The sequence below is a fragment of the Aphelocoma coerulescens genome, chromosome 4, assembly GCF_041296385.1.
Source record: "Aphelocoma coerulescens isolate FSJ_1873_10779 chromosome 4, UR_Acoe_1.0, whole genome shotgun sequence".
In the NCBI taxonomy this organism is placed as follows: Eukaryota; Metazoa; Chordata; class Aves; order Passeriformes; family Corvidae; genus Aphelocoma; species Aphelocoma coerulescens.
This window is the reverse complement of record NC_091017.1, coordinates 76,785,488-76,803,226: the sequence shown is the minus strand read 5'-3', so window position 1 is coordinate 76,803,226 and position 17,739 is coordinate 76,785,488. Positions and strand designations below refer to the sequence as shown.

Below are 17,739 nucleotides of genomic sequence, written 5' to 3'. Positions count from 1 at the left end.
CCTCCCAGGAAGGGAGCCTTGAGTCAATCCAGGCAGACAAAGAAAACCTTTTTAGCTTTTATTAACACAGGAATACTGGGAAATGGGACCTCAGCTCAGAGTTTGTTCTGGAGGGGTTTCCTTCTTTGTGTCTGCAAGAAAGTCCCTTTGCTCGGGTTCCCACTGTAACCACGGGGACACTTTTGCCCCTCTGAGGTGGCTTGGGGGTCTCTTCCAAGCCCAGCCATGCTCAAGGGTGACTCTTCTTCCCTTCTAAAGGATGGACTTGGGAACGAAATGCTGGCAAAGGCAAACCATTCATCTTCCCTCAGCCTCCCTGTGCTCATGGACAGGCTCGGCACCCCTGGGAATCGCCCACTTTTAGCTCACATTCCAATGGGAGGCAGGCAGTTATCATGGAATCATAGAATAATTTGATTTGGAAGGGACCTTGAACCTGCCATGGGCAGGGACACCTTCCACTATCCCAGGTTGCTCCAGGCCCTGTCCCTGGCCTTGGACACTTCCAGGGATCCAGGGGCAGCCACAATTCCCTGGGCAACCTGTGCCAGGGCCTCGGCACCCTCAGTCAAGAATTTCTTCCCAATATCCCACCTAACCCTGCCCTGTCAGTTTGAAGCCATTCCCCCTTGTCCTGTCACCACAGAGATGATGAGATTTAAGGAGAAGAAATATCCTAGGGAAGTTTTTAGTCACACATTCCTCCAAACCTGGAAGGAGAAAAAATGACCCTCCTGCTCTGTGCTGGAGCATGGCAACGCTATTCCTGTGCTCAAAATTTGATTTCACAGTTCAGCTGAGGAACAACCAATGTAAAACCTGACTGGGAACTGGAGCTGGCCAGAAGATACAAACCCAAGAGTTGTTGTTCTCAGAAAAAAAAATGGCCCTTTTTGGCAAACAAAGCTGTACTGTCAGGGATCTGTTGACACTTCTGGAATCTCCTTAATAACATATTTGTAACACTTGTCTGTATGCTCTGTTTATCAGATCCCGGGTTTGCAGTAAACATAAGCTAAGAACAAGGGTTTTTTTCAGAGTATTTTCTTGGATGATTCCCAGTTAAAAGAAAACGCTTGTTGTTGTGTTGGCCTTTTTTTTTCTTTTTTTTTTCTTCCTTTTGGAAGGATCAAACTTTCCAGTGACCTCATGCTGCCCTCAGAGAGTCAATGTAAATGTGCAAATGTCACTGTGAAATTTACCCAGTGAGGGAAAAGTAACCTGGATTTCTCCCTTGCTGGCTGGGGAGCACTGCAAGGAGACGATGCCACTTCCTTGTCTGGAGCTGAGACCTTCCAGCACATCCCTCCCATGGTGCCTGGTGTCCCATAAAAAGAAGTCACAGCCTATAAAGATTCCCAAAGTCACTGAAAAGCAGGTTATTCCTAAATTAGCAGGACAAAGTCTTCCCTTGACTCATAAAATCCAAAGGCACCGTTGGTTGAGTGAGGCTTCAGGTGGGTGTTCTCCATCCCTCCTCATTGCTCCGCAGCCCAGCCACTCTCCAGGCCCTGAGCAGGCACCTGGATTAACCCCTGGGCATTGTGCACTCATGAGCTGTCAGTGATGATGTTCTCTGGGAAGTGTCTTTAGGGTGTGGCGGGGTCACCAGCCTTTGAGTGCTGCTCAGAGCACTGGAGGAACACGTGTCCAAATGTCACATGCTGGATACTTGACCAGACCCTGCCACTTCTTGCTTCGGGCAGAGGTTTTTTCACTGATCACCAATAAACGCTCCTGTTTTGACTGTAGTGGATCCCCACAGGTGCTCATGTGATCCTCCTTTACTGCCTGGTCTTTAGACTCTCATCAGGGAATGATGTGAGATCATCTGCTGAGGACAGAGGTGCAAACTGCAGGATGTCCTTAGCAGGGACTACAGAGTGTTCACTTAATGCTCGTTGCTTCATGACATCCCAGAATGGGTTGGGTTGGAAGGGACCTTAAACGCCACCTCAACAGCTCTGTGTCCTCTCGCTCTGGCACAGCAGTTGCCCCATGTGCCACTAGGGCTGTACTTTGGACAGGGCAGGATGCTGGGAAAGGGGGAGGAGAAGCCTCCAGAAATGCAGTTTAATAAAAGCAAAGTTGAGCAGCACAGACCCTGCCTTAACCTTTTTAATTCTTTTTCCATTCCATTATTAGTGCAAATAGCAAGGCCCTCTGAGACACCACATGGGAGCTGAGCTCCCGACCTCAGCTTGCTCTCCAGGGAAATAAATCCAGCTCTTCTGCTTTACTCAGGGAGGGCTGAATGAACATCCCTCCCCCAAGGAGGGGGAAAACCCCACTGAAAGGGGGATTTTCTCCATCTCCCCTTCCTGCTGGTCCTGCCTGACCTCTGCCATCCCTGAACCTTTCTCCAAAGGGCATCAACTATTTTTATCCCATCCACAGGGAAACCACAGCACCTCCCACTGACCTTAAGTCCTGCCTTAGTCCTCACACTACAAGGATGGTTTATCTTGGAAAACCTGCAACTGAGGGTGCCTGAGACAAAAGAAAAGCATCCATTCTGGCCCATGGGGACCAAGTCAATGAACTCTGGAGGGCTGGGTGGACGCTGGTCAGCTGAGTGTCCACAGCTGTCCACGAGCTACTGACCCTGCTCCTCTAGGTTTGGTTCAGTCATCCAAAATTTGCAGTGCACGTTCTCCCTTCCTTTGGGTAATGGGATCCTTGGCTGGTGCAGGTTCAAATTCTCCATTATTCAATGAGGTGACCAAGAAAAAGTTGTTGTGGGTCTTCCATTTCCTCAAATAAGACTTTACACCTTTGTGTAAAAGCTGATGAAAAGCATCTAGATAGATGAGAATTGGTCCCAAGGATAATTGGTCTCAGGACAACCCTGGTCAAAGACAACTTTTGAAACCAATATTTGCATGTTAACCATGTCCCATGGCCTAGTTTTGGCCAACCCAAGGCACAGGCTAAGTAAGAATCAAATTGAGAAGGGGGATAAATATTTAGAAGAAAATTTAGGATGACACCGGGACAAAAGCTTCTTTTTAAAAACTCAAGTTCAACAACAACAATCCCAAGGAAGAGATGGGAAGTGTGTTGTTTAAGCCCTGTGATACCATCCCTAAGGGATGTGCTGGAGGGAGCACTTGGATGAGCCAGGACCAGGGATGGAGACCTTCCATCCCCATGGGAACACAAACAGGTTCAAACCTGGGAGAAGTGACAGAAATAGTTCAGTCTTGGGAACAGCAAATGGTTGTGTCTCACCGATGCCGTAGAGCTGTGCCTACTAAAATCCATGCAACCCATTCCCCTGGCAACCACAACTTTTGGATTAAGAAGATTAGGAGCTCCTTTGGAGAGCAGGGGGTGGGATTTGGGGAATGCTGCTCCTCCAAGGGACCTGGGGATCCCAGAGAGCAGGAGAACGCCATCACTGGGACACGATTTCGATCTGCAAAGGGCAGGGCAGACAAAAGGCATCTCTTTAACAACCCTTTTCCCTCCTTGTCCCAGTGCCACTGAGCTGTGCCTCCACCTCACCCCTACGCTGCCATGGCCACGCTAGAGACGCTGCCCATCCTCAGTGACCCGGCCTACCCCAGCCCAGAGAACTTCCACGGCTTCGCCCCCCGCTATTCCCAGACCATCCCCAAGAGCGCCATGGGGAGCGTGGGCAGCGGAGTGGCCAACGACCAGGAGTTCGCCATGAAGAGCGTGGGCACCCGGACGCAGAGCAGCGGCCGGCAGACGGAGGGGCCCCGCAACGGCTACTCCACGCGGGAGATCTCCAACCGCTACTCCGGCGAGGAGAAGACCTACAAGTCGGAGAAAGTCTCCAACTCTCTCTACATCAACGGCGACCTGCGCAAGAGCGAGAAGGTGAAGATGGACATCTGCGGCAACGTGACCACCAACAACGAGAAGAACCTGCCGCCGCCTCCCCAGTACCGAGAGCCCAGTAACCCACCAAAGATTTTGCCAATCTCTGGCAAACTAGACCAGGTGAGAACCTCCTGGAGCAGCTGGGTGGCCGTGGCACATCTCTGGAAGCACAGACCAGGAGGCCTGGGGCAACGGTGCAATCCTTATGTTCTCATTCTTACTTTGTACGTTTTTATGTAGAGATGATATAATTCTTATGACTTTCCAGGGGGTTGTTAGTTCTTGAGGAACCCAAGAGCATGACCACAAGTCTTCCACATACAGCTCTTTATTTAAGTCACTGGCTATTCCAACTTTCCTGAGATGTTGTGCCTACCTCCCTGAAGGATGGGGAGGGAGCTGGAGTCGGCTCCAGTTTCAGTAGGTCCAGCATTTGAGTCCCCTCTTAGTTTTGTGCCTTTTATAGGCAGTTGTTAACCACACACTGCCACCTAAAGCTGTTGCTTGAAAGAAGCCATGAGCATCTGTTCAGAATCCCAGTGCCCCTTGTGAGGGACACGGCTTGGGAACTACCCCTGTAAACATTCTCTCCCAGCCCAGCCCAGTCCTCATGGCTCATATTGGCTTCAGGGAGCAAAATCTCCCAGGCCTGGAGGAGCAGAGCCCCAGAGCCAGCAGTGTTTTTTGTAGCCTGCTGCTCTGCTCCAGTGACTTCCATAATTTGTGTCCAGCATTATTTCTGCAGCATTTGGTGGCCTTTTCTCCTGGGTTGTTAATCCAACAGCCCCTGCAGTCCATCTCAGTCTCACACTTGGTCTCCAACCTCCAACATATTCACTGGGGCTTGTTCTGTTTCTCCTAAAAGGCATTTTCAAAACACCTTTGCTTCCTCCCATTTAATTTTCACCTAAAATCCAACCTGCAGTAGGGCAGACTCAATCCCATTTTAAGGAAAATTTTGTTTTTAATGGTGCATTGATGGGGAGAGGAATGTGCAAGGCTTTAAAATCCTTTCCAAATCCCTTATGGCTGTGGTCCATTGTCCCCCAGCACTGCTTAGGCCCACAGAAAACACAAATTTCAAATGAAGAGCAGCTCCAGCATGTTCCTTGCCTGGTGTCACTGCTGGGGTCACAGCTCCTACCTGCTCCTGTCTGAGGATAAGCAGGACACGAGGTCCCCACAGGCACAGGTCACTGCTGGCAGCGGGGAGATGTGGTGCTCCTGAGGCAAAAGGGCAGCTAATCCAAGGCTTCGATTCAGCTTTCAGCAAAAGGGCAATGCAACCTCAAGGCTAGAAATATAATCAGCCAAAATTAGAGTTATTTTGGTCAGGTCTGGTAAGCAAAGGGTGGCCCTCCTTGTAAAGAGCACTGAGAGAACCCAAGGAGTATTCTGGGCAAAAATCACGCAGGTTTGGGATACGTTAAAATGATTTCCTTTCAGCTGGGGCAAGGGAAGGCAAAGTGTTGCCCTATGAGTGACCACAGGTCCCTCATGTGCAACCTCAAATGGTCCAGGGTGTACCAAGGTGGGATAAGGAGCCAGCCCAAGCTGCATCAGCCCCACCCTGTGCCAACGTGTCTCTTTTGTGTGTTACCGAGCCTCCTGCTGTGTTTGATGCGTGGTCCTTTTTCCTTTTTGCAGAGCAATGAGCCCTTAGTTAGACCCTCAGCCTTTAAACCAGTAGTTCCTAAAAACTTCCATTCCATGCAGAACCTCTGCCCGCCGCAGAGCAACGGGATGGCAGAGAACAGAAAGAGCTTGAACCATGCCAACAGCAATAGCCCGTCCGCACCCAAGGGTGGACTCGACAAGAGCAGCCTTAACAGGACTACAAACCAAGGGGGGGGGCTCTCGGATTCGGGCCGTAACTCGCTAACGAGCCTGCCCACCTACGGGACGGGCTACAGCCAGCACGTGGGCCCCATGAGCGCCTCCACGAGCCACATCAACCGCATCGGGACCACCTACGTGGAGAAGAACATCGTGGGATACAACGGGATATCTACCTCAGACAGCGGGCGGTCCTCGAGCAAGAGCACCTCGTCCTTCAACAGACTGAACCATCTCAACGAAACGATGCCTTTCCACTCGCCCTCGACCGACGACATCATCCAGGACCTGGAGGACCGGCTGTGGGAGAAGGAGCAGGAGGTGCTCCAGATGCGGAGGAACTTGGACAAGAGCGAGGCGGCCATCTTCCAGGTGTTCGAGGAGAAGCAGAAGATCTGGGAGAGGGAGATGGAGGACTTGAGGCAGAACTATGCCAACAAGTTGCAGCAGGTCTCCAAAAAGGCGCAGCGGGCTCAGCAGGCTTTGCAGCTCCAAATCTTCAAGCTCCAGCAGGAGAAAAAAAAACTCCAGGATGACATGGGACAACTCCTCCAGCAACGAGAGGAGCTGGAGAAGAAATTTGTGGCTTTCAAGAAGGAGCAGGCTGAGTTTCTCCCTAAGATTGAAGAGACCAAGTGGGAGGTAAGAGCGTTGTTGTAACAGACCTTGAGTGAGGTTTCCGTCGCGGGGTCTGGGGACCCAAAGTACCTCCCACGTGCCCTAAGTGGAGCCCACAGGTAACAGCCATGGGTTGGTGGCCTCCAGGTAACAGGTGACACTTGTCACCTCACTTGTCTGAGTTCCAGGCCTGTTGATTTCAATTAAGCTAAAATAAGCACAACCTTCTGTGCACACCCCCCTGTACTGGTTAATAATTTGACTTCACAGTCACTCCAAGTCATGACATTCAAATCCAGTTTCAGGGAACACAGGTCTTTCCACACAGGTACTTGTGCCTGCCAAAAATGGGCTTAAGTCTATTTTAATTAAATTCTTTTACTATTTGCATTTGGGCAAACCTTGAAACTGCTTTTCAGATATTTGATTTTTTTAAATTGAAGATATAAAAGCGACTGAGATAAAAATGATATCGACAGCCATGTCTACCTCATGCTTTCCATTGTAACACACTGTTTTCAGTTGTTAATAAGTTTATCTCTCTTAGAAAGGCAAATTCCTCTTTCTAGTTCTCCTGTTGAGTCCTACATAACTTTTTCCTACTGTTTCTATTTTTAGAACATTTTATCAAGGTCTGTTTGTATAGCCACTCCTAACATACCTTTTTTTTTCAACTTGATCATGTGAAGAATTTTAATCCTTCCATGCACAGGCTAGAAACTTTAAATTTATTAAGAGTGCAGAGGCAAAACATAGCTGTAGAATCAAGAAGACCGTATTCTGTTAATCCTGATGGAAAGTAAATGAAGCTGGGATTAATTAGGCTCTGAAATGTGCCATTTGCAGATGTTCAGCAGAGATCATTACAGACTTGTTGTAAAACCTCTGCAGGATAAATCCCAGAACGAGCAGACTGCATTGTCCCTCCTTTGACCAGCAGTTCTGCCCAGGTCTTTTAAGGGACCTTAAAGACCATCCAGTTCCACGTCCCTGCCATGGGCAGGGACACCTTCCACTAGACCAGGTTGCTCCAAGTCCCATCCAATGTGGCTTTGAGCACTTCCAGGGTTCTTTAGGAGTCTTTGGGAAGGAAGGCATCATAGGATGAGTAAGTAAAGTCTACTTATCTGCCTCCTGTCCAATGCTCCCAGGTCTTGGGGAGAAACCGGGTGGTCTCTGGGTCTGAGATGTTTCTGTCTCAGACTTGCTCAAGGTCCAGATGCCATTGAGGTAAACTTTGTGGGAAAACTCCAGCTGAGAAGGTTTGGGATTGAGCACCGCGGGTTTGTGGGTGGGGGAGTAAGATGAAGGCAGGAGGGAAGCATTGCTGGTGGGGACCGCAGCACTGGGCTTGGCTGTTTGGGCAGCTCCAGCTGGAAACAGCATCAGGTCCCTGAGAGCCAGGAAAAAACACAGAGGTCTGTGGCATGGTCTGGGTCCTGGTGAAGGCTGGGTCCATGAGCAGGGTTGTTTCACGGGCAGTGCCAGGGACAAGCAGCTCCTCGATGCCATCTGCCAGCCTCACGGGTGCTCTCCCCACAGGTTTGCCAGAAGGCAGGTGAGATCTCCCTGCTCAAGCAGCAGCTGAAGGACTCCCAAGCCGACGTCTCCCAGAAGCTCAACGAGATCGTGGGACTGCGGTCGCAGCTCAAGGAAGGTAAGAACTTCCTACGGGAGAAAGAGGAGCAGATCCTCACCCTGAAGGACTCCTACAGCTCCAAGAGCGTCAACCTGGAGATCTGCGAGAGCGAGCTGCAGCGGAAGATGAGCGAGGTCCAGGTGCTGAGGGAAAAGCTGAACCACTGTGAGCTGGAGGTCTCCGGCCTGAAGCGGACACTTGCCAGCATGGGACCTGCGGGGCCTTTTGGCGGGGACCTCGGGGAGAAGCTGCGGGACCCGCTGGCCTGCGAGAGCGACGAGGCCAAGATGCAGCGGCAGAGCGAGGACAGCGTGAACACCCTGCGCAGGGAGGTGGAGCGGCTCCAGACGGAGCTGAAGCTGGAGCGGCAGCAGCGGGAGCAGCAGGTGATGGACTTCGAGGAGGAGCGGCGCACGTGGCAGGAGGAGAAGGAGAAAGTCATCAAGTACCAGAAGCAGCTGCAGCTGAACTACGTGGAGATGTACCAGAAGAACCAGCTCCTGGAGCACAAGGTCAACGAGATGAACACAAAGACCACCAGCCCCCCGCACACCGAGGAGAAGAAGACATGGACTCCCTCCAGACTCGAGCGAATAGAGTCCACCGAGATCTGAGGAGGGACCGAGGCGACGCAAAGGAATTTTTTATTGCTGTGCATGTACTACCTACTCAAGCCAGTGATCTTCCGAAGGATAATGCGCTCCCGCTGGAGCAGTGTGAGCGTGCTCCCACCAGGCTCCATCACCCTTACTCTCCACTTCTGTGCTCTGTAGGTAAAATAACTGTGGATGTGCGTTGGTTTTCTATCGATAATGCGACATCTCGTCTGGGTTTTTTCCTAGTAGAGCTGGTGAGGGTCAATTGGCTCTTTCGTAATCTGCCCTGACTGTTACTTCACTAGAGGCTGCCACCCCCTCTCCTACAATTCACCCTCTTCGGTTGGTTGTTTTGGAGGGTTGTATTCAGTTTCTTTGGTTTTCCACTCATTTACGTGCAGCGAAACAGTTCAAAGTGGCAGGTTTGTTGTTTTTTTGGGGTTTATTTTTTCCAGGACGTTTTTAGCCACATTGGCTAATGGAGCAAAGCTCTCGGGATCACGAGCAAACTCAAGTGTTCTGCATCAAGTATCCTGTCTAGACAGTGGTCTTAGTGAAGTCAGTGCGAGCTTGGCCACTGATTTCAGTGAAACCAGACATATCTCTACCAGACGACTCCCTCTTGCCCTGGTTGCAAGAGGTTAGGACATCCTTGAGGAGCAGGATGAGCCTGTCCTGGTAACAGAAGCCAACAAGGAATGATGTCCCAGCAGGAGCCTCTCTGGAGGCTCAGCAGAGCTTAACATAATGCTGCGTTTTCACTTCCTTGTGGTTTCCTCCTGCAGTTCCACTCCTCTCCCGGGTTGTGACCAAGCCCAGGAGCAGAAATACCCTCCCACCTCTGCCTTGGTCCCCTTACTCTTACTCTATACCCAAGCTGGCTACAGCAAGAAAAAAGCTTGGAAATCCAAGCTAGTTTTCCTTCCCAAGAGCCCTCTTACTTCCCAAAGTCAATGTAACCGAGGTTTGGGGAAGCCTCCAAACCCATGGGATGTTTATGCAAACTGAAGCTTTAGCAATCTGCCCCAAAAGTGGGCAATTGTGCCACCCTGTCCCCAAACGAGTGACACCTTGGTGCACTCTCTTGGTCCAGGGTCTGCTTAAAAACAGCACTAGAGCCTCACTCAGGAGTTGCAGTGGAGGCACAGCAGCATCACGGCTGGATTGCAACGGTCAGCCTTCAGTAGAGCCATTCCAAACAGCGCCCACAGCCATCCCACGGGGCATCCCACACTCCAGGGATGGAGATAACGCAGGCCTAGCTCAAGAAAATACTCAGCTACTAACCCTGAGCATGAAAGAAGTCATAAGAGGGGGAAACGCTTAAAATCACGCAAGTGCTTACGCCCTGGTAGAACCATAAACCAAATCCTACGTGCACAGTCACCGAGGCAGCAAAACCCGGCATTCCGCTTGAAAGCGTGGGCAAAGCGAGCTCAGTCCTTCCTGTCATGGATAATTTTCTACCCCGAGTCACAATAAAGAGAAGAAAAATGTCGCAAAGTGGAGTTCGCACTGACTGGGCGGTGGCCAAAGGATCAATAGGAGTGGGGATTTTGGCTCTTTGTCCTGGGGAGAAGCTAGAAGAGAAAAGTTAGATTTAGCACTGGGACGTCTTGAAATGTCCGTGAGGTGACTCCAGGGAGAGTTTGGCCAGATCACATTTCATGTGCATACCACGGAAGAACCTCGAGGCATTGAGGGGCTGAAGACCTTCCAAACAAAAGCCTGCACATTTTCCATGTTCTGTCTCCCCAAAGCTCCCCTGTTCATGACCGGGTCTGACCTTCAATTTGAGAATAAATATTGTTGTGGTGAGCTCCAGACTGAGCAAAGGGTGGAGACTGCAGTTAGTCCCACCAGCCCACGTCATCAGGCAGAGCTACTGGCCAGGAGCTGGTGGTGGCTGCCAGAGATCCCTGGGGCCATTGAAAATGGAGATGTACAACAAGACCAGGGCATTTCAAGATCCCAGCTGATGGTTCCTGTCTTTTCCCACCACTTCTGCCCATGTCTTTCAACCTGGAGGAAGACATAACTCATGGAAAACACAGGGGCAGCTCAGGCTAAGCCCCTCTCCCAGAACCAGCCATAAAAGGAGGATTAGGTCAGGTCTGACTCCTGATGGGAGTGGGGAACAGCCCCACTGCGAATCCTGAAGATGCTCCAGCACTCTTGGACATCAGCCCGTGCACCTCACCGAGGAAGGAGTGCAGCTGCCTGCCAGTGCCACCCAGCAGCAGACTTTGCCATGCCCAGGGACACATCTACATGGAGCTTCCTCCATGTCATACTCCAGGCCTTCGAGACAGAGTCAAACATCCCACACTGTCAGGGTTGGAGGTCTCCAATCCACCATCTCAGCTTTCTTTTCACATCAGAGAAGCCCACGTTGTCCTTCTATCCAAAGCAGGTGTGTGGTGTCTGTGCCTGTGAAGATTTTTCACCTCGGAGGAGGAAAGGCCCACTCCCTCCACCTTCTTCACTGCATCACATCGATCCAGAGTTTCAATCCATATGTCAGAGACCTCGACTGTGGACATTCCCTGGAGGACAGAGCCTTGCAGACCCCTATTAAGACACTCTGCTGCTGCTGCTGGTTTTCCCTCTCTCGGGATTCTCCCAGGATCCCCCAAGCACCTGGCCGTCCTGCCGAAACCACCCCACCTGTGCTACGGTGACAGAAAATACAGATGGTTTTGGGAGCCAAACTGCCACAAAGGATTCCTGTGCTTCAGGATTCCTCCCCACAACTGGGTGTCCTGCTCCCCATCAAGTTGTCTCCCCTGTGCCAGCCCTTTGCTCAGCAAAGACGGCGCAAAATGATGGTGGGACACCTGGATTCCTGTTGTTTGTGCCCAGGTGGGAACTCACCTGGCTCCTTCCAGATCTTAACACTTCCACAAGTTGATGAAATCTCCCATCAAAAGCTTTGTTGAGGCTCTGGGGTCTTAGCCCTGGATTAGGACAGCCAAGGGGTACCAGGCTGGCGTTTGGGTGACATATCCTGGGAATGGTCAAGGAGGCTGACAGCGTGTCTCTTGGAGGCTCAGGCAGGGCTGATGAATTGTTTCTGTCCCATGGAACTCCACCCAGAGTTTGGGCTTGACCATCCCCCAGCTCTCTCCTCCACCTTGGAGCTAGTGGAATTCAGCGTGATGTCCTGGCTCATATGTCATTCTACAAGTCCTGCCCCCAAAATCCTCTCTAACTTGCCACTGGCGACCACCACAAGCTATGGCCACGAGGGTGTCAGCTCAGTTGCCCACGCATGGGGTCCACAGTCATTAGAGATGCTCTGGGATGCCTGACAGCTGCAGCTGGGTGATATGAGCCAAGATTTTTGAGAGCCAGGCCAGTGGTGGGAAGTCCTGGAGCACCTCTGGTGTCACAGGATCCCATGTACAGAGCCCAGCCATGCTCCAAGCACATCCACACAATAAATAGAGGAGAGGACACTGATCAGCTCCAGCAGCTTCCATCCATGAGAATGTGGGCTAAGCAAGTTGTCCTGGTGCCAGGGAAGGTCTTACTCTGCTGTGAGCGGGGCTGCTTTGCTCCACCACCATTCCAGCACTAATTCCAGCTAATTCCAGCACTCCCCTCTCACCCCCAGGGTGAACACCACAACCAGGGCATGTTGTTGTGCCTCACACAGTTCCACTCAGCTCCTGCCAGTCTGGTGGCAGCCGGTGACCCCAATCCTGCTGTCACTGGTGGTGGTCACTCACCTCCAGGTTTCCACGCTCCAGAGAGGAATGGAACTGTTGCTCTTATGCTGTTGTACAGAGAGAAGTGTACTTGGATGTAAATAAGAGCCCGGCTCTGTATGTTGATGATTAAATGGAGACAAGAAGGCTCTGTGGCTTCTCTGTTGGTGAGTGGGGCCGAGCGCTGCGTGCTGCACACGGGGTGCTCAGCACCCCGACCTGTGCCTGGCTGCAGCGGGAATCAGGGCTTCAGCACCTCCCAGGAAAGCAATCCACCTGGGATTAGCTCAGCCTGGTGTCACTCTGTCCTGCTTTGATGCTTGCTGTCTCCCTGAGCCAGGTTTGCAATTGCCCCCTGGTTAAGGCTGAAGTCCCCTCTGCCCCTCTGGTATCACACCCAGACTCCATGCAGACAGTGGCTCCCAGAGGTGTCCCCCCTGAGCTCTGCCCATGGAAAGGACCATCCTGCTCCCCTCCTGCCCCTTGCAGTGGCACTTTATAGCTCGCTCAAGGCAGCGAGCTCACGAGCAACATGACCAAAGATCTCCGGAGAACGCTGGGCTGCATGCTTGGAGCTGCATCCCGGCTTCCCTGGGGAGAGTTGAGGCCGGTGTGGGCTGGAAAAGGTGGATGAAAGCTGGCAGGGGGCATGATTTCCCCGTGTCCCACCTGGGAATGTTTGCAGGGCCTTTCCTGTGCGAGATAGGACAGGATAGAAAGGAGTTCCTGGTTGAGGTGATCATTCCCAGCTGGTTACACCAACATCCTCCACAGCCATACCAATTAGCTCCACACATTTCCCGTGGAGAATGTGGACCAGGGGCTGTCCCTAGGAGCTGGGATGGATGCCATTCCCTTTCTTCTTGAGGAGAAGAGAGGATGCATGCCAAGCCATGCATCCTCTTGTCTTCAGGCAACTTCATGCCTCTTGTCTTCAGAGCAATAGGTCTCCTCTAGCAGCAGACATCACTACAGGGTCCAGTCAATTGTTCTGGCTCAGTGGGAATTGCCCAGGAAAATGAGCGTCCTGAGAGCTGGTGGTCCTGCTGGCTGCCCCCGTGGTGTCCTCTCCCCAGCTCACCCCAGGGCATCCTCAGCACCCTCCTTATCAAGGAAACAACTTGCAAGGTGAAGGCAGAATGTTCTTCGCTTCACCTGCTCGGGGTGCTGAAGGCATCTCCGCCCACCTTTGCTCCATGAAGGCTCCTGGACCTGGCAGGAGGCCGGTGGGAGATCTGTGCTCCTGCAGGTGGGTGTTCAGGTGGGTCTGGGCCTCGGGCAGATGCCTCTCACTGTGCCTCTGCTCCCCAGCTGTGCTCAGCCTTCTCCACACCATTCCTGGGATGGGAGAGAGCCCAACTCGCTGTCAGTTTAACCCAAACCTTCAGCTTAAGCCTTGAAACCCCTTTATAATTTACTGATCACCAAGACCCCTTGCTAAAGATCTGTTCATGTGTTGCCTGTGCCCTGCTACTCCTCTGCTCCAGCTCTCCAGGCTCTCCTGCCTCCTTTTAGATAATTCCCATCCCATTGGAGCAGTCAGTGCCTGTCCCAGTACTCTCCCATCTCCCATCTGGACAAGCTGGAGCTGCAGCCCCCACTGAGAATGGGTTATCCCAACCCTGCTCTCAGGAGCTTTCCAGAACACTGATCCCCTCCTCTCTGACATTCCCATGGCACCTCCATCAGCCCTGCTTTACCTCCAAGGACAACCTGGCTTCCTGCTGAAGGACATTCCCATGGCCTGCAATCCCATGGGATCATTGCACGGGGGATTTACACCATCAACACCCAGCTCTGGGGCTCCCTGGTCCTTCCACCTTCTGGAAAATCAGGGGTCTGAGGGTCTTTGAGGTCCATAGGGACATGCAGGACCCCACAGTGTATCGAGGGGTTGGGATCACATCCAGCTTTTTGCAGGTGTTGGTTTCCCAGTAGGATGTTCCATGCTGGCAGTGCAACTGCTGTCAGCACCAAGCGCCTGTATTTTCAGGATAATCCTCTTCCCTGGTTCTCCCAGTAAAGGGGATTGTGTCAGGTCTGGAGCCTGGGACCAGGCCGTGTCTCCACAGCTCTTTCACAGATCTATTTTCTCTGGCAGGAAGTCTCTGCTTTCTGTCCCAAAGCAATAGGTTTTTCCAGGGAGATTTAAAAGGGACTCTTCCCAACTCTGACACCTGCAGGCAAGCCAACATTCCCGTGAATACCTTCACAGCTCCAGCCCCGGGCTCAACTCCTTCGGAAAGGGATGCGAGGTCCAGTCTGGCTCTAAATGACCACAGCGTTCTGAGCTTGGTGGCCCCGTTTATCCGGAGAGTCCAAAGCTTCCCACACCCAGCAGGCCACCAGCCTGGGTGGCCAGGAGGTGTGGCCCATCCTCTCCTGGTGCCCATCCCACGGCTGTCACTGGGTCCCTGCAGCGGGTCTTCTCCATGCGGGAGCCACTGGGGTGTCTGAGCTCACGGAGCCACGTTCGGTGACAACCAGTGGGACACCGTGGCTCTGCCATTCCTGAGAGCCAGGCTCGGAGGGGAAGGCTCCCTTTTCCCCCTTTCCTCTGACTGAAAGGAGCAGAACACGTGCGGGCAGAGCTCCGGCACCAGCGCAGGAGCGTCCCAGCACCACCCAATGCTGCACACCCGGCCAATGTGTCTATGCAGTCCCTTCCCAGGCAGCCGTGTCCCCGCAGAGCCAGGGACCGGGGCTCCTCCAAGGTGTCTTCGTTTGCACTCTCCGGGACCTGGTAATCGCTGTGAGCCCAGAGGAGCCGCCCTGGCCTTGGCCTCGCTCCGGGCACCACCACGCTGGGGAGGGTTTTCCTCGCCCCAAACCGATGCACGTCGCTGAGTCGTCCGTTCTCCAGCAGATCCATCGCTGTCCCCCCAAACCCCGGCTCCCCGCGGGGAGGAGGGCGGGTTGGGCGAGGCTGCTGTCCGACTTCACCAGCAATAAGAGGAGCTCCACCGGCGCCGGGCCGTGCCCCTCTGCAGGACCTCCTGCGTGAGACCCCTCGTCCCATTCCGGACCTCCCCGACTGTAAATTCAATCCCAGCCTTGTGCTTTCTTCCCTCTCGTTTCCTGACGCCTCGGTGTCTCTCTCCTTCTCTCTCTCTCTCTCTCTCTCTCTCCTCTGACTGTGAATTCAAACCAGAAGTGTTCTGAACTCGACTCCGTTACTGTTCTGTTTCTGCGTCGACTGTTGCCGGTTCTCCGAACTGCGTCTCAACTTTGCAAAAAAAAAAAAAGAAAAAAAGAAAAAAAAAATCTTAAAAAAAAACCAAAACCCAAAAAAAATATTAAAAATTATATATATATAAATATATATATATATATACTTTAAAAAATAATAAAAATTTAAAAAGAACTCCATAAAGTCGGGTGTCTCTCCTGTCCACGTGGTCACTCCCAAACACCGTTGTCTTGACTTGGCCTCTGGTTTAAGTGTGTTTAAAGACAAGAGGTTGAACAAAAAAAGAAAAAAAAAAAAAGAAAAAAGGGAAAAAGAGGTAACACGCAGCATTCTGGGATTTTTGTACAGCAAAGGTGTATCTGTTTCAGAGGTTCTTGTTAAAACTCTACCACACTTCCCACTTCCCTGCTGGTCTGTTGTATGTTCCCTTTGGGTTACCCAGATGTGAAGAGCTACTGCCTTTGCCATTTTCTACGGTGAATATACAAATATATCTGTACAGAGGTATGTATATATATAAATAGACATGCAGATCTATATGTATACGTATCTCCAACTCTCCTCTCTCGACCTGACTGTGAAGGATTTTTATTGGGCAAAATAAAATGGAGAAAGGCCCCGTTTTAAAAACAGGACTGCGTGGCTTGTTTGGTTGTGTTGCAGGCGGGAGAAGGGGTGAGAACCAAGGGGGTTTTGGAGATGGAGGCACAGCTGGGCTGGGGAACTGGAAGGAAAGCTTCACACTGGATGTACCAGCACCCTCCAATGCAGCTGCAGTGGTGGGAAGGCAATTCCCTCCCATCCCAAGCCCTCACCTGGAACAACCACATCCCCCACCAGAGCATCTCCAGGAGTTCCCTGATTTCCCCAGCATGAGCCCTTCACGTGGCTGAAGGAGCGGAAAACACTCAAAATGCATCCAAATTTGTGTTGGATCCCAGATGTTTGGGGTGAGGATTTGGATGCAGGCCCCAGGCCGACGTCCATCCAACCTTCCCTCACAACCAGGGAGGTCACACCATGTCCAAAACCTCCTGCAGGTTTTCACTCAAATGAATCCCACCCTACTGCTTGGTCAGCGTCACTAAAAGCAACACATAAACGTTGTTTCTCTTTAAAAACCCAACAATTCCAGCACTTTTCCCGATTGCAGCTTCATTAGCGAGGTCTCCTGCCCTCTGGTGACAAAGCTGGTGCCTCCCAGGGCAAAGGGAGTCAGGGATTCCCTGAGTTCCCTCAGGTTTAAAGCCTGAGGTGCCACCAGCCAGCGTGGCTCTCCTCCAGACCCCTGCAGCCTCCTGAAAACGGGATCTCCTCACCTGCCAGGGAATAAAAGGGAGAGGTGGACAGGAATTCCACCTGGTAGGAATATTAGGAAGGGACACAAGTGCTAAGTAAGGCTCAAGGCCATATTTAATTAGTTTGTCAGTGCTGAAAGCCTGCAGTGGACAGGAGAGAGATTTCTGGGAACAGTGGAGCCGTAATTATTGGCAATACTCAGAATCTGGGTGGACACAGCCCTGGCCAATGGGCTCTGAGTGGTCCAGCGGGAGCAGGGGCTCAGGCCAGACCTTCACAGGTCCACGGTGACCTGAATCCCCCCTGTTCTCCTGGGACAGCTGCAGTGATGGGTGTCAGCTCAGACAGGAGCCTCCCACACACCCCACTCACAACCCCAACCCACACCAGCGAGGGGGTGGTGCCTCTCTGGGGACACAAAAAGGACATCCCTGGGTGTGCTGGCTCCCAGTGGGTTCCTGCAGACCAAAGGGTGTCCTGTAATCACAGACTCACAGAGCTACGGAATGGTTTGGGATGGAAAGCACCACAAAAAACATCTTGTTCCAACCCCCTGCCATGGGCAGGGACACCTTCCACTAGCCCAGGTTGCTCCAAGCCCCATCCAGCCTGGCCTTGGGCACTTCCAGGGATCCAGGGGCAGCCACAGCTTCTCTGGGGAATCTGTGCCAGGAGGGTGGTGAGGCATTGGCACAGGTGGCCACCGCAGCTCCCTTTCTGATGCCTTGAGGTGGCCACCTAAAAACAGAGACTGGACAAGAATAAGAGAATAAAAGTAGGTATTTATTTGAAGGGCCCTCAGAGGCTCACCCTGGGCAGTCAAAAGGCCACACCCAAGATGGACCCTGGGTCACGGGTTCTTCACCCTTTTATAAGTTTGGTTCATTTGCATACCAGGGTTAATTCTCCAATTATAACCTCAGTTCATGATGGCATTACCCCAAGTTTGCCCCTCCTCTAGGTTTTAGTTTACACATTTTGGGGCCTGGGACAATCAAGGTG

The 17,739-nt window shown here is 52.0% G+C and overlaps 1 protein-coding gene across 4 annotated transcripts in view; it reads left to right on the top strand.

Moving 5' to 3' along the window:
* LZTS3 (leucine zipper tumor suppressor family member 3) overlaps positions 1-10,811 on the top strand; it is a 41,335-nt gene extending 30,524 nt beyond the window's left edge. For 3 of the 4 annotated variants that reach the window (XM_069014775.1, XM_069014773.1, XM_069014774.1), the window contains exons 2-4: positions 3,481-3,969; positions 5,497-6,327; positions 7,846-10,811. In XM_069014775.1, the coding sequence (XP_068870876.1) occupies positions 3,520-3,969; positions 5,497-6,327; positions 7,846-8,556 (1,992 nt within the window). In that variant the 5' untranslated portion in view covers positions 3,481-3,519 and the 3' untranslated portion in view covers positions 8,557-10,811. The remainder of the gene's footprint in view (positions 1-3,480; positions 3,970-5,496; positions 6,328-7,845) is intronic. The other variant, XM_069014776.1, reaches the window with a different exon arrangement.
* Positions 10,812-17,739: the final 6,928 nt, after the last annotated feature.